General features: G+C 48.8%; 2 protein-coding genes and 1 long non-coding RNA gene across 7 annotated transcripts in view; 1 reads left to right on the plus strand and 2 right to left on the minus strand.

Annotated features, from left to right (window-relative positions):
- The window catches only part of LOC309881457, a 77,141-nt gene that overhangs the window by 50,823 nt on the left and 12,734 nt on the right, over positions 1-13,584 (plus strand). The window lies entirely within an intron of this gene.
- On the minus strand, positions 1,999-4,941 carry LOC309881452 (G-protein coupled receptor 35-like). 2 transcript variants are annotated; one of them, XM_082767431.1, is made up of 2 exons: positions 4,371-4,941; positions 1,999-2,435 (listed from the first exon to the last, which is right to left on the minus strand). In XM_082767431.1, exons 1-2 carry the CDS (start codon positions 4,696-4,698, stop codon positions 2,083-2,085), a joined length of 681 nt encoding a protein of 226 aa, XP_082623557.1. In that variant the 5' UTR covers positions 4,699-4,941; the 3' UTR covers positions 1,999-2,082. The 2 variants fall into 2 exon arrangements, with proteins under 2 accessions (XP_082623557.1, XP_082623556.1); XM_082767430.1 differs by having other exon boundaries at positions 1,999-3,038.
- The window catches only part of LOC309881454 (G-protein coupled receptor 35-like), a 46,470-nt gene continuing 43,560 nt past the window's right edge, over positions 10,675-13,584 (minus strand). For both annotated transcript variants that reach the window (XM_082767434.1, XM_082767433.1), the window contains exon 2: positions 10,675-12,509. In XM_082767434.1, coding sequence (XP_082623560.1) covers positions 11,553-12,497 — 945 coding nt within the window. In that variant the 5' untranslated portion in view covers positions 12,498-12,509 and the 3' untranslated portion in view covers positions 10,675-11,552. The remainder of the gene's footprint in view (positions 12,510-13,584) is intronic.

The following is a 13,584-nucleotide window of genomic DNA, read 5'->3' on the forward strand; positions in this document are numbered from 1 at the left end:
AAGGGGTGTTATTTGGAGCAAGATGGGTTAGCAGAATCTGCTCGGAAATGTTTTTTTTTTTTTGTAGGCAGCTTTGTGTCTCCTCCACCCATGTAATTAGTGGTTACTGGAGGAGAAGTATTTTTTTTTTTTTCTTGCTGCATCTAAAATAGCTGTTTGGTTTGTACAGTGCTTTCACCTCATGTTGGTGGGATGGAAGGTGCAGAAAAAGACACGCTGGCAATCAGGTAATCTTTCAAATCACTGATCCCTCTGCACACAAATCCCACACAGGGTGTGTGGAAATCTTAAAGATGTGTTTAGTTTTGCTTGGAAACAGTCCATCAAATTAAAGAGGTATTCTGTGCATGTGTTGCCCATCAGCACACAGGTCCAGCCGAGGCAAAGACTGAGCCCCGCTGCACCAGTCTCAGCAGTGTGGAATCAGTGCCAGGGCCGTGCTGCACCTTGGGCTGGTGCAGAAGATACCCATCTGTGCGTGCACAGTGCTGTTTGTTGCTGCTTTGATCTTTGTAAAGAAAAGCTGGGGGTAGAAGGGGTGAGAAAGCAGCCTCCTTAAAAGGTCTATTTTGTGATCAGAACCTCATATAAACCCCCACCCTTCTGTGCTGTGAGCAAAGGCTGGACCTTGCTCACAGATTTTCGTGGTGACAGAGCAGATTTCCCCATTTCTGCCTGAATGAGAAGCCTGCATCCCCCCCTCCAAGAAGCTGCCAAGGCTTTGATCTCATCCTGTATGGGCTTTGCTGGGCAGCAATGCAGCCACCGCCCAGGTGAATGGATGGCTCTGCTCAGTGGTTGTCTGCAAAAGGGCCTCTCCTTGAGCAGTTTCCTCCTTTTGGCATGTGCCTCGAGTAGGAGATGTGGAAGCTGCGCAGGGTGTGGGGCTGTGAAGCTGCTGCGGTGGCAGCAGGGCTCAGCCCACTGCCCACAGGCAGCTGGGAGCCCAGCCCATGCTCAGGAGATGTGGGTGGAGGTGTGCACCTGGTTTCTACATCCTATCTTGGGACATCTGTGTGCTGCCTGAGCATCATTATGGGGGGCTGCTTAGCCATTTTACCTACTCAGCTCTTTCCAGGTTATGGGGTGGCCTGCCTCTGAAGATCCCAGTCTCCGTAGCAGCTCATACTCCTTGCCCTTTGCTTGGACAGCAGAGGCAATGAGCTCCCTCCCTGGGGACCACCCAGATCCTATAACCACTAGATCCCCACTGTTTCCATTTAACTCATGAAGAGATGGTGCTCTGTGCCGGTAACACAATTTTATTTACATTGGATACTTTGGAAAAACATGCTGCTACTTTCTCTAGACAATTAATTGCATTATAATGTTGAATAGACTCCGTTTACAGTGTCCTCGTTCCCACCCAGCCACCCCAGCTCTTTGGATAGTAGTTTTAATGTCATTTGACTCAAATGCACTCAGTGTGAAGCTTTTCCCCCAGTACAAGTAATTGCAGTTTCTTCTGACCTCTTCTTGTAATTGATGACCATTTTGTAGCTGTTGTATGGTCTGAATTATGCTGTAAACTTGACAAAAGCAGGCTACATGTGCCTCTGCTACTGTGATTTTGCTTTTACGACTAAGAAAAGACACCTGTTACATAAACACATCCACCTTTTTCTGCAGTTGTTTCACTTTGAGTTTGTTTTGTTTTTTGATACTTGAAAAAATCTGTTTCTTTGTCACAACTGCATAAAAGCTGGCCCTAGACAGGGGGATGGACAGAAGAAACTTTTACCATTGTCTGTACTTGTTCGGGGGTTTGGGGAAAAATTTGAGTTTTTGCAGTAGAATTCTACCATTTTACTCAAATTTGCATATGACAGAGAATTGTAGTGGTAATCTGGATTGTTGCATCATGATATGGGCTGCTGTGGTTGTCTGAATCAGGGCTGACTTTCATTTATCTGAATCTTTCCCATTAGCAGGAAGTTCCTCCATCACACTCACATAAAAAAAAAAAAAAAAAAAAAAAAAAAAAAAAAAAAGTTTCAACACTTTCAGTGTTAATATTGAGCCTTTTATTGAGTACCAGTTGCATATGGAGACACCAAAAATGTGTGCCGCATGCATTTTATTCTAATACGTGGGAAGATGAATTTCAGCATCTTCAGTGGATTCAGATTTGGACTTCACTAGCTTGGGAGATGCTTCCTTAAATTCCTTGTTTACAAAGTAGTAACAAATAGCATCGAGGCAGCAGTTTGTATTTGCAAGGACCGAGGCAAGGTGAACAAAGTTGTTAACCCTCTGTATGGCAGGGCAGCTGGAGCTGATGGAGTCCATTATAAAGCGAAGGAGATGTCCAAGGTAAAGAGGCAAAAAGCATATGGTGAACACTGCCATGTTTGCAGTCACAATGTAGGCAGCCTTCCTGATGAGCTTTTTCTCGTGACAGTTTTCATTCTTCTTTTTCAAGAGTTCTGCAATGACTTGTACGGAGCAATAAATCACAATGATCAGTGGTATGAAAAACCCTCCAATGATAACACACAGACCAGTTACTGAGGGCTTAACAGAGGATTTTTCGAAACAAAGTTCATCTTGCTCTCGATTCTCTATCATTTTAATAAGGGACATCACAGAGATGATGACTATCCAAAGAAATCCACATGCAAAAGATGCCTGCACTGGTGACCTCAGCACTTTGGCTTTCAAAGGATACTTGATGGCAAGGTACCGGTCGGCTGCCACGACAGTGATGATACTGGTGCTCATTAAGCGGTTTATGAAATAGCCACTTTCCAGAATCATACACCATCTACCTGCCTTCATGTGTTGGAAATTGGATAATGTTTTAAAAGGCAAAGTGAAGAGCAGCAAGCAGTCGGCCACAGCCAAGTTGACCATGTATACTTTGGTTTCTGTCCATTTTTTGAGCTTGCAGCAGAACACCCAGAGTGCCAACACGTTCAGAAAAATGCCCAAAATCAAAACTGGAATGTAAACACCCAGCTGGACAAGCGGGAAGTTTTCATAGACTGTGATACTGCAGCTGTTCTGGTTCATTGTGGTGATATTCAGAGGCACAGTTCCTGGAAAAGTGGATTAAACCTCTTAGATGCTAGACTCTTGACTAACTTGGTGATTAATTTGGGGAGCATTTCATGAGCCTCAGAACTTTACCGCAGTGAAAACTAGACTGTGGAGATGCTGCTGCGGAGCACAATTGTCTGCAGGTACCCAGTGGGATAAAGAAGGAGAGGGACCTCGGCCACGGAGGAGAGAAAAGCAGACTCACTGCATCCTGTGCAGGACAAACTGGTTGCAGAGGGCAACGCTGGAAAATGCTTCTGCCTCTGTTTTTGCCAGGCTCAGAACAGCCAGAAAAGGGGGATCCTGCAGCTGGGAGTTCTGTGGGCTGTTACAGCCTGTTTTTAATGAGAAGGGTATGCTTAAACCCAGGTCTCATCTCTCCCTTTATCGTGGTGCTCATGAGAAGCCAGCTGGCTTCCTCACCACTCAAAATGCTGTGGGAGAGATGCTGCAAAGGGACAACTGTCCTCTCCTTCAGTCCTGAGCTGTCATCACTTCTTATTAGTGGTAAGAGCAATTATTAGTACATCTCTTATTACTTCGGCTGCCACTGCATCCTTTATTCAGCGGTAACATTTAGTAGTCTGCAGGAAGAAGCAGAGTACCATGGGCTGCATGCTGCCTTCTAAGGACTCTGCAAATCGGTCTTAATCTCATGTTAGAGCAATCTGCCAAATTCTAAGGGGGGGAAAAAAAAAGACACAGCAAGAGTTGTGATCAGCAGCCATGCGAAATAAAGTAGTGAGCTGTACATATCTGGTCTGCTGGGTGTTTTCTTCACCCAGCGTGTAAGGGCTGTTGACCCGCCTGCTGCGGAGGAGTTAATGCAAGAGTATAATCTAGGTGTGACCCTTCACGGTCAGAAAAAATATGGGAGTTCTGTGATGTCTGTGGAGTTTCCTGCAAAGGAAACCTGGATCCATGTGTGCGGATTCTTGGGGCTCAAAAATATTCTGGGTTAAAAATCTCCAGGGCAGTGCCGCAGCATCTACAAGAGCTGCATCTCTTCACCAGCTTTCAAAATCAATGCTGCCGAGTGATATTGCTGTGAGACCTCCTCTTCAGAGGGGAGGGAATGGGCTGTAGCTGATACCTGCAGCAGCCCTGTGTTCTGGATGCAAGGAATGAGTTTTGAGCAAAGGCTAAGACTGCCCTTAAGCATCCAATGCACGTCTACTGTGGCCAATATCAAAAGGAGCCTTTGAAAATACAGTCTCCAGCCCTCTTTCCGTTTCTCTGCCACCATTTAGGTGTCCCACCATGGATAGGGGTAGGCAATGCCTTTTGCAACGCTCGAATAACCATGTCAGCAAATAGCCAGGAGGAATTACCTGCTTGCTCGCTGTCCTCGGAGAGGTTGGCTGCTCCTCGACCCATTGCAGGGTGGCCTGCAGGTGCGATGATCCCTTGCAGCGCTGCTCCTGGCATGGGACTAGCAAGGTGCTCTGCGATGACCACTCGCTGGTGGCTGTGGCAGCAGCAAGGCTGGTGGAGGAAGCACCCCCGCCCGTCTTCAACGCATTTCCCCAGGGCTGAGCTTCCTCTGTTGCCACTGCCATGGCTTGTACCACCCCCTGTTGATTGAGGAGCCTGCCTGCCATGTGGCACCACAGCAGTTCTTCTGGTGATGGAGTGGCTTTGGGTTCTTCTTGGGTTCATTCAGCACCCAACGCCTCACTGGGCGATGCCCGTCGGCCTTCCTCACCCACTTGGAGGGGAAATATCCTGGAGGATCCCTGAGGTCCTCTCTCTGCCATCGGGACTGCCACACGCCATCACTGTGCTGAGCCCCGGGACAGAGCAGCCTCGGCTGGCCCCTGGTCCCATTCTCAGAGCTGTTGGAGAGGTGAGTGCTGTGGTTTGCAGACAGTTTTTCATAACTCAGTTTCAGTCTGAATCACGGTAAGTCTCATCTCCCATAGTCCTCCTCAGCCAGCAATTCTGAGAGAACGTGGCACCGTGACCTTGTGACCTGCCGAATTTGTGTCTGCTCTGGGGTGCAGATGCCTGCTGGCCAGGGGCTCCTTGGTGGCCATCCTATTGCAACCCCACCTGCAAGGAAAGCTCATCTGAGCTCTTGTTCAGCAAGTTCAAAGGCCCTGCTCTTGCTACCAGCTGTCTTGGGCAAACGCTTCCAGCTTTCTGGTTCTAAGATCTTAGGATCTGCTTCCAGGTCTAAGAGCAGCTTCTGGGGGTATTTGCGCACTGTCAGTCTGCACGTTACAACCCAACCTTTGAGATTAACTCCTTGCCGATGTACAGGCAGCATAGGACTTGGCTAAATACCTCTCCTAAGGCTTCTCTTGCCTTTCTTGTGGCTGCCCTTTGGAGAATGCTTATAGGTAGTTGCTGACCTATTAGTACACCCAGCTCTTTGATCCCTAACCACCATCATCTCCATGTCATGACCCTTGTTAGTGCTGTCATTTTCAAAGTGATCCAGTTCCTGAGTTTTGATAGTTTCAGCAATCTACAGAAACCACTTATTTTTTTTGGACAGCGTTTGAGGATGATGCACACTCCTCTGGTCCATGGCAAGGCAATCACTACCAGTATTAACCACAGGCAGTCAAAATCAACCCTGGAGGCCACTCAGTTGGTAGCATCCCTCCAGCACCACGCTTCCCATTCACAGCTCAGTGCTGCAGTCACCCTACACCAGGCGATGGCAGCTACTTCTGTCGTCAGCCCTGAGAGGCTTCAAGGCAGGGACTGTCAGCAGGCACAAAGCAGGTGGCTGTGACGTGCTGGTTCACCAGGATATGGCAGAGCAACTCAGCATCAGCTACAGGTAGGCAAAGCTACGACAAAGTGCAATCTGCAGAGACCTCGCATGGCTCCTGGAGGTTCCTGAACACCACCGGGTCAGGATCCCTGCAGTTTTCTGGCTGCCCATCAGCTGCTCCATGGCACACGTGGCCGCTCCCAGAACCCTTCCTGCGTCCCCCTGCAGGTGTTACCACTTCTACCACAACCCAATGTGCTCGCCTGGCATTTTCTCCTGCCTCCGCAGCTCTCAGCCTGCATCAGCCCCGCGAGCTGCTACTACATGGCACGGCACCGATGACGCTCGTGCTGTTTTCTCACTTCCTCTCTGGCAGCTCTCCAGCAGTGAGGTCTGGGTGCTTACGGCATCGCTGAGTAGCAGTGCCAGGATGAAATGCATTGCAGCACACACGGTGCTCCCCAGGGATGTTTACTGACACCAGCCTACCAGGGTCTTGGTGTCCTCTGCCTCCCACTGCTGGCACGTGGTGACGGGACAGGGCCTCAGGAGAGGTGAGGGAGGTACTGGTGTGCCCTCCTCATGGGCAGAGAGACACAGGGCACTGCCTCACCCTGTCCCGCAGAGCCTCATCTGGTGTGTTTTCTTCCCTCGTTTTCTCACAGGAAGATGCAGTGTTGCAACAGCAGATCTTGACCACGATGAAACTATGGGTCTGGGAGCAGAGCACATGGGTCCTATTTTTAGCATGGAAAGCCTGTGAAATAGCAGCATTAGGTTAACAGCATCGGCCCCACGGTGTGACTGACCCTGGCTGTTGAGCCTGTTTCCCCTTTCCTCTTTCTTAGAGCCACACAGGAACTGAGCCATGGCAGATAGTGTGCTCGGGGGGCTCTGTGCTGTGGCCCCTCCTGCAGCATCAGCACCCAAGGGCTCAGCCTGTGCATCTCTGTGCAGATGCTACGGGGAGGGCACAGCAGATCTGGTGCTTCCTGGCTGACTTGGTGCTTGCAGGGGTCCCTTGGAGGCTGCTTGCATTTTTTGAAGGTTTAAATGTAAGCAGAAGGCAGTAGCTTTTGGCCTGAAATAGCAAAGTCTGTGTATCTTGGTTCATGCACCTGCAGAGGATACAAGAATTTGCAGAATCGCAGAATGTTAGGGATTGGAAGGGACCGTGACAGATCATCTAGTCCAGTCCCCCTGCTGGAGCAGGAACACCCAGATCAGGTCACACAGGAACGCATCCATGTGGGTTTTGAATGTCTCCGCAGAAGGACACCACAGCCCCCTGGGCAGCCTGTTCCAGTGCTCTGTCACCTCACCGTGAAGAAGTTTCATCTCACATTTAAGCAGAACCTCCTGTGTTCCAGCTTGCACCCATTGTCCTGTCATTGGATGTCACCAAGAAGAGCCTGGTTCCGTCCTCCTGACACCCACCCTTCACATATTTATAAACATTTATAAAGCCACCCCTCAGTCTCCTCTTCTCCAAGCTAAAGAGACCCAGCTCCCTCAGCCTTTCCTCGTAAGGGAAATGCCCCACTCCCTTCATCATCCTTGTGGCTCTGTGCTGGCTCTCTCAAGCAGTTCCCTGTCCGTGAGCTGAGGGGCCCAGAACTGGATGCAATATTCCGGATGCAGTCTCACCAGGGCACAGTAGAGGGGGAGGAGAACCCTCTCGACCTACCAACCATAACCACCCCCTTATGATACACCCCAGGATGCCATCGGCTTTCTTGGCCACAAGGGCACAGTGCTGGCTCACGGTCACCCTGCTGTCCACCAGGTCCCTTTCCCCTTCGCTGCTCTCCGGCCAGGCAGTCCCCAGCTTGTACTGGTGTCTGGGGTTGTTCTTGCCCAGATGCAGGACTCTACATTTGTCCTTGTTATATATCATTACATGTCTCCCTGCCCAACTCTCCAACCTGTCGAGATCCTGCTGGATGGCAGCACAACCTTCTGGCCTGTCACCCACTCCTCCCAGTTTCGTGTCATCAGCAAACTTGCTGACAGCACACTCTGTTCCCTCCTCCAATTCATTGATGAATATAATATATTGAACAATACTGGTCCCAGTACTGACCCTTGAGGGTCTCCACTAGATACAGGCCTCCAACTTGACTCTGTCCCACTGACCACAACCCTCTGGCTCCTTCCCTTCAGCCAGTTTACAGTCTGCCTCACTACCTGATCGACCAGACCACACTTCCTCAGTTTAGCTGCGAGGATGCTGTGGGAGACGGTGTCAAAGGCTTTACTGAAATCAGGATAGGCCACGTCCACTGCTTTTCCATCATCTATCCACCTGGTTCTGTCTTCATAAAAGGTTATCAGGCTGGTCAAGCACGACTTCCCCTTAGTGAAGCCATGTTGACTGCCCCTAATGACCTTTTTATCCTTGATACACCTAGAGACAGCACCAAGGATAAGTTGTTCCATCACCTTACCAGGGACGAAGGTGAGGCTGACTGGTCTGTAGTTACCTGGGTCCTCCTTCTTGCCCTTTTTGGAGACTGGAGTGACATTTGCTTTCCTCCAGTCCTCAGACACCTCTCCCATTCCCCACAGCTTACCAAAGATGATGGAGAGCAGCCTAGCAATTACTTCCACCAGCTCCCTCAGCACCCACAGGTGTGTCCCATCAGAACTCATGGATTTATGGATGTCCTGCTTGCTTAACCAGTCCTTAACCCAGTCCTCATCCACTGAGGTAAATTCCTCCTTTATTCCAAGTTCCTCCAGGGCCTCAAGGGTACGGGGCTCCTCAGGAGAGCCTCCAGCAGTATACACAGAAACAAAGCGCTGTTTCTGCGCTGTTTCTGCAGTGGTGCGGCCTCACCTCGAGTACTGTGTGCAGTTCTGGGCACCACAGTATAAAAAGGACATGAAACTGTTGGAAAGTGTCCAGAGGAGGGCTACGAAGATGGTGAAAGGCCTTGAGGGGAAGACGTACGAGGAACGGCTGAGGTCACTGGGCCTGTTCAGCCTGGAGAAGAGGAGGCTGAGGGGAGACCTCATCACAGTCTACAACTTCCTCGTAAGGGGGTGTCGAGAGGCAGGAGACCTTTTCTCCATTAACACTAGTGACAGGACCCGCAGGAACGGGGTTAAGCTGAGGCAGGGGAAATTTAGGCTGGACGTCAGGAGGGGGTTCTTCACAGAGAGGGTGGTTGCACACTGGAACAGGCTCCCCAGGGAAGTGGTCACTGCACCGAGCCTGTCTGAATTTAAGAAGAGATTGGACTGTGCACTTAGGCACATGGTCTGAACTTTTGGGTAGACCTGTGCGGTGTCAAGAGTTGGACTTGATGATCCTTAAGGGTCCCTTCCAACTCAGGATATTCTATGATTCTATGATTCTATGAAAGAAGGCATTCAGTAACTCCGCCTTCTCTTCTGTCACCAGGGCACCCACCTTGTTCATCAGTGGGCCTACATTGCCTCTAGTGTTAGTTTTATCGGCAGTGTATTTAAAGAAGCCCTTTCTGTTGTCCTTGACCCCTCTCGCAAGGTTTAATTCTAGGGAGGCCTTAGCTTTCCTAGTTTCCTCCCTACATCCTCTGACAATGGTGTTACATTCCTCCCAAGTGGCCAGCATGATCTGTAGACTCTCCTCTTCGACTTGAGTTTGCCCAGCAGATTCCTGTTTAATCGTGCAGGTCTTCTGGTTCTCTTTCTTCACTTCCTATGTGTTGGGATGCTCTAATCTTGAGCTTGGAAAAAGCAGTCCTTGAATACTAACCAACTATCCAGGGCCCCTTTACCTTCAAATACCTTGTCCCATGGATGTTTAAGGAGGGTTGATTATGGAAAAAAAAAAAAAAAAAAAAAGCCTTGCAGGTACTGTAACCTGTAAAACCTCAGGATCCTGAGTGAGCGGGACTCAGGTGCAGTGCACAGGTGTCAGAGTTAGTGGCTACGAATAGGAGGGTCTGGGTGAATTGAGAGCCATCAGTTGTGCAGACAGGAGGTGAGGACAGTCCTGGATGGACCTGTACACAGCAGGATCAGAGCCAGCCCAGATTTCCCAGCTGCATGCACCTATTCTTCCCTCAGCACTGCCTCCAGCTGGATCCACCAGGCCCTTCACTTCCAGCTTTGGCCCCTTTCCTAGGCAGTGCTAGTGTGGTAACTTTTTAGGAATGAGACAGTAATGCAGGAATGCATGTGGACCCCTGTGTTTTTCAAAGAGATTTTAAAATTTGTTTAAAGGCTGTGTGGTCTTGCTGGGTCCAACTCACTTACAAAAGCAACATGTGAAACTATGATAACAAGTAGAAAATCCACAACTGAAGCCAGGAGACCTTTCCCTGTGAGGCAAAGGGCTCTTGCTGACTTTAACAGACATCACTTACACAGTAAGAGCAGTTTGCACACTTTTTCCACTACTTCTATTTTGTTTTTCTTCTAGCGAAAGAATATTTACTGTTTCTAAGCCTTGGAGCACTTTAGATTTTACAAAAAGTTCAGAAAAGCACTTGGCACTGGTGAGCTTGGACCTCGAGAACTATGTTCAGTTCTGGGCCCCTCATGACAAGAAGGAGCTCCCGGAACATGTTCAGAGAGGAGCAGTGAAGCTGTTGAAGGGACTAGAAGACAAGACATAGAAGGAGTGACTGGGGGAACTTGGGTTGTTTAGGCTGGTGAAGAGGAGGCTGAAGGGAGACTTCATCACATTCTGTAACTACCTCAAAGGAAGTTGCAGCGAGGTGTGCTCTTTCAGGCCACCAGGCTCTTTCTCAGGTGACAGGTGATGGTATGTGAGGAAAACGGCCTCAAGTTGTACCAGGAGAGGTTTAGATTGGGTGTAAGGAAGATTTCTTCATGGAAATGGTGGTTAAGCATTGGAACGGGCTGTCCAGGGAGATGCTGTCCCTGGAGGTATATAAGAGACACTTGGATGTGGCACTTACCGATATGGTTTAATGGTGGACTTGGTAGTGTAACACAATGGTTGGACTTGATGGTCCTAATGGTCTTTTCCCTGTTCACTGTGTAAATTATCCTATGATTCTATGCTCCCCTCTAACCAGACAGGACACTCATTAAAGATTTGACCCTGTTGAAATATAGCAGAAAGCCTTCACCAGGGCTTATGGAAGTAATTTAAGTGATGTGAGGTCTTCACAGCTTTATACTTGATACACACATGCTATGTTGTGCTCCTAAGGGTCTGTTATGTGGCCCACAATACTTTGCAGTAATAGCTTTATTTACATCCACAATGATTTTTGTCTTACAAATGTCGAGGTGTTGCTGTAAGCTAATAAACGTGTTACATGGCGGGAATAGGAGAATGGTGTCATGCCACTACCTGACTCCTGTGGTTTACCCCATGCACAGTGATAGTTGCATCCTGGTCATAGCTGTAGGCATTGACACTTTATAGCTAGGTGGGAAACTACCACTGCACAGGTTACTTCTTTGATGTGAGTGACACAGGCATACTAGGCTTGACATTGTATTACAGTGGTTTTACCTTTTTTTTTTTTTTTTTTTTCTTTTTCCTCAATGACCAAAAGTTACAGTAGTAGAAGTGGTTTCTTTCATTGCTGTAAAGGTGCTAAGTTTCTTATGTTTAGCTGCATGATATGTACAAATAAGCACGTGGCCAAAACAATGGCCTTATCAGCTGTTCTCCATACCATGTGGAGCTCCCTCTTGACTAGGAGACCCCTTTTTGCAGGTATGCCTATACCTAGGATTGCAAATACTGTAGGTAGCCCCATTCCCTCAAAACTTCAGCAGCACTGTGGCTCTTGACATCTATAGTGCACTAAACCTTTTTTTATAACATCACTTCCTCAGTGGGTTGCTGTAACTCTTGGCTTTGATTCACCTTAGACCTCTTCAATATAAAAGTGGGGAGCAGAGAGGAAAATTCCTGAAATTCCTTGGCTGCAAAGTAATAGCAAAATGCATCCAAGCAGCAGTTGATATTAGCTAAGCATGAAAAAATCTGAATAGAGATTCTAATTTTTGAGAGCGGAGAACAAGCTTTAGCAACCTCTGCTATGAACCGCAGGAGCAGTGTGATGTAGATAGGTGAAAAACATATGGTGAACACACACAGATTCACAGAAACAATGTGGAGTGCTTTCTGGATTAACTTTGTCTCATGAAAGCTGCTGGCCATCTTCTTTTTGAGACATTTGATGACTTTTACTGAACAAAAAATTATAATCGTTAGAGGAATAAAAAATCCAAAGGAAATGGAGACTAATGTTAAATACTTAGGTTCAGTAGAAAGTCTCTGAATGCAATAATTTTCTTTACTTTGAAATTTTTGCTGGTAGTAGGAATAAATCATCTGTATTATCCAAAGACACCCACAGACAGAAGCTGATTTCCGTGGGGATCGAAGAGTTTTTGCTTTTAGAGGGAATATGATTGCAATGTATCGATCGATTGCAATCAGCATGATGATGTAGATGCTCATAGGCCTGTTTGTAAAATATATCATCTGTACAGCAAAACACAACTCGTCTTTGGGATGTTTGTTGTTGGTAAAATATATCATGAAAGGCAGGGCAAAGAGCAGGAAACAATCTGTGACCATGAGGTTGAGCATGTACACCCTGGTCTCAGTCCAGCTCTTGAGTTTGCAGCAGAAGACCCAGAAGGCGACTGTGTTCAGCACAAACCCAAAGGAGAGGACTGGGATGTAGACGATCAGCTGAAAGAGCAAAATACCGTTCTGCAGCACGCTGTTGATATCAGTGCAGTTCTCCATGGCAGGCTGTCCCTGCAAGAGAATGGTGCAGGTGAGAGACCGAGCTCAGGGACGGGTCCCCTGGGACGGGTCCTGCTGCAGTGCCCTCGCTCATGGCCCTGCGGCTCCTCGCCCCCCTGCACCACGCGCGGGGGCTGTTGGCAGGACGAGGTGCCACACAGCACTCCCCAGAGCTCTGCACATACAGCACAGGGGTGTCTGGGGAGGGCGCACGGGCAGACCCGCAGGGCTGACGAGCTCAGTGGCTCGCCGGCACGCCATGTCCCTCGGCCACCAAAGCAGCACTGTTCTCTGCCAGCTGACCCGAAACTGCAGAGTCAAACCCCTCCTGCAGCTGCTGCGGGGTGGCAGCCTCCCTCTGACCTCAGGCCTGGCTTGCCCTCCCTCCAGCCTTCTTTCAGGGTTTTGGCAACAGCAGAGAGTCTCCAAAACAGGCTGACAATTTCATAGTCCCTATTGGAGAGATACTGTCTCTCTTGCATTAAGGCAGCTCACAGCAGAGCTGGGCAGCATTCCCCTTTCGCTTTCCAAGACCCTTGCCTTGCTGTCAAAGCCACCCCATGGCCTCGGTGGGTCTTGTCAGGCCCATGGACCCACACAGGACTCAAGCCCCTCTGGCTGTGGTGTAGCCCTGGTGGCTTTGCTCCTGGGGGTGGCCCCCAGCACCCACCTGCTCCTCCTGGGGGCAGCAGGGAGGAATGGCCCCTCACGGGCACTGCCAGCTGGTCTCAAAAGACAGAAGGGAAAATGAGCACACCTGTCTGATCTCAACCTTCGAAACAGGAAGCCAAAATGCTACCAGAGCAAAAGACACAAATCCAAGACTTTAGCCTATCTCCTGGTATTCCTTTAAATAGTGCAGGGCAGCTGCTAGCAGCAAAGATACCGTGGAGGATGAATCAGACTCAGTATGCAGCTTGCAAGAAAGAGTATACAGTGAGGCAGAGAAAGAAAACACACAGATTCCTGTCATCTCTTGTAAATACATTGCCTTATAAGTCAGCGCTTTCTGAGTCTTAATATCTAAACTGCAGAGCAAGCGTATGACTGCATGAACTAAGTGAAATGTTTTTAGTACCTGTGACTG

The sequence above is a fragment of the Aythya marila genome (genome assembly GCF_965140915.1).
Source record: "Aythya marila genome assembly, chromosome: 9".
Classification (NCBI taxonomy): domain Eukaryota; kingdom Metazoa; phylum Chordata; class Aves; order Anseriformes; family Anatidae; genus Aythya; species Aythya marila.

Excerpts from the sequence above, each read along its gene's own strand:
- LOC309881452 (XM_082767430.1), bottom strand. The coding sequence starts at position 4,698 with ATGAACCCAAGAAGAACCCAAAGCCACTCCATCACCAGAAGAACTGCT. Across the intron at positions 3,039-4,370 it reads CGAGGACAGCGAGCAAGCAG|GAACTGTGCCTCTGAATATC; the intron begins GTAATTCCTCCT and ends CCACTTTTCCAG.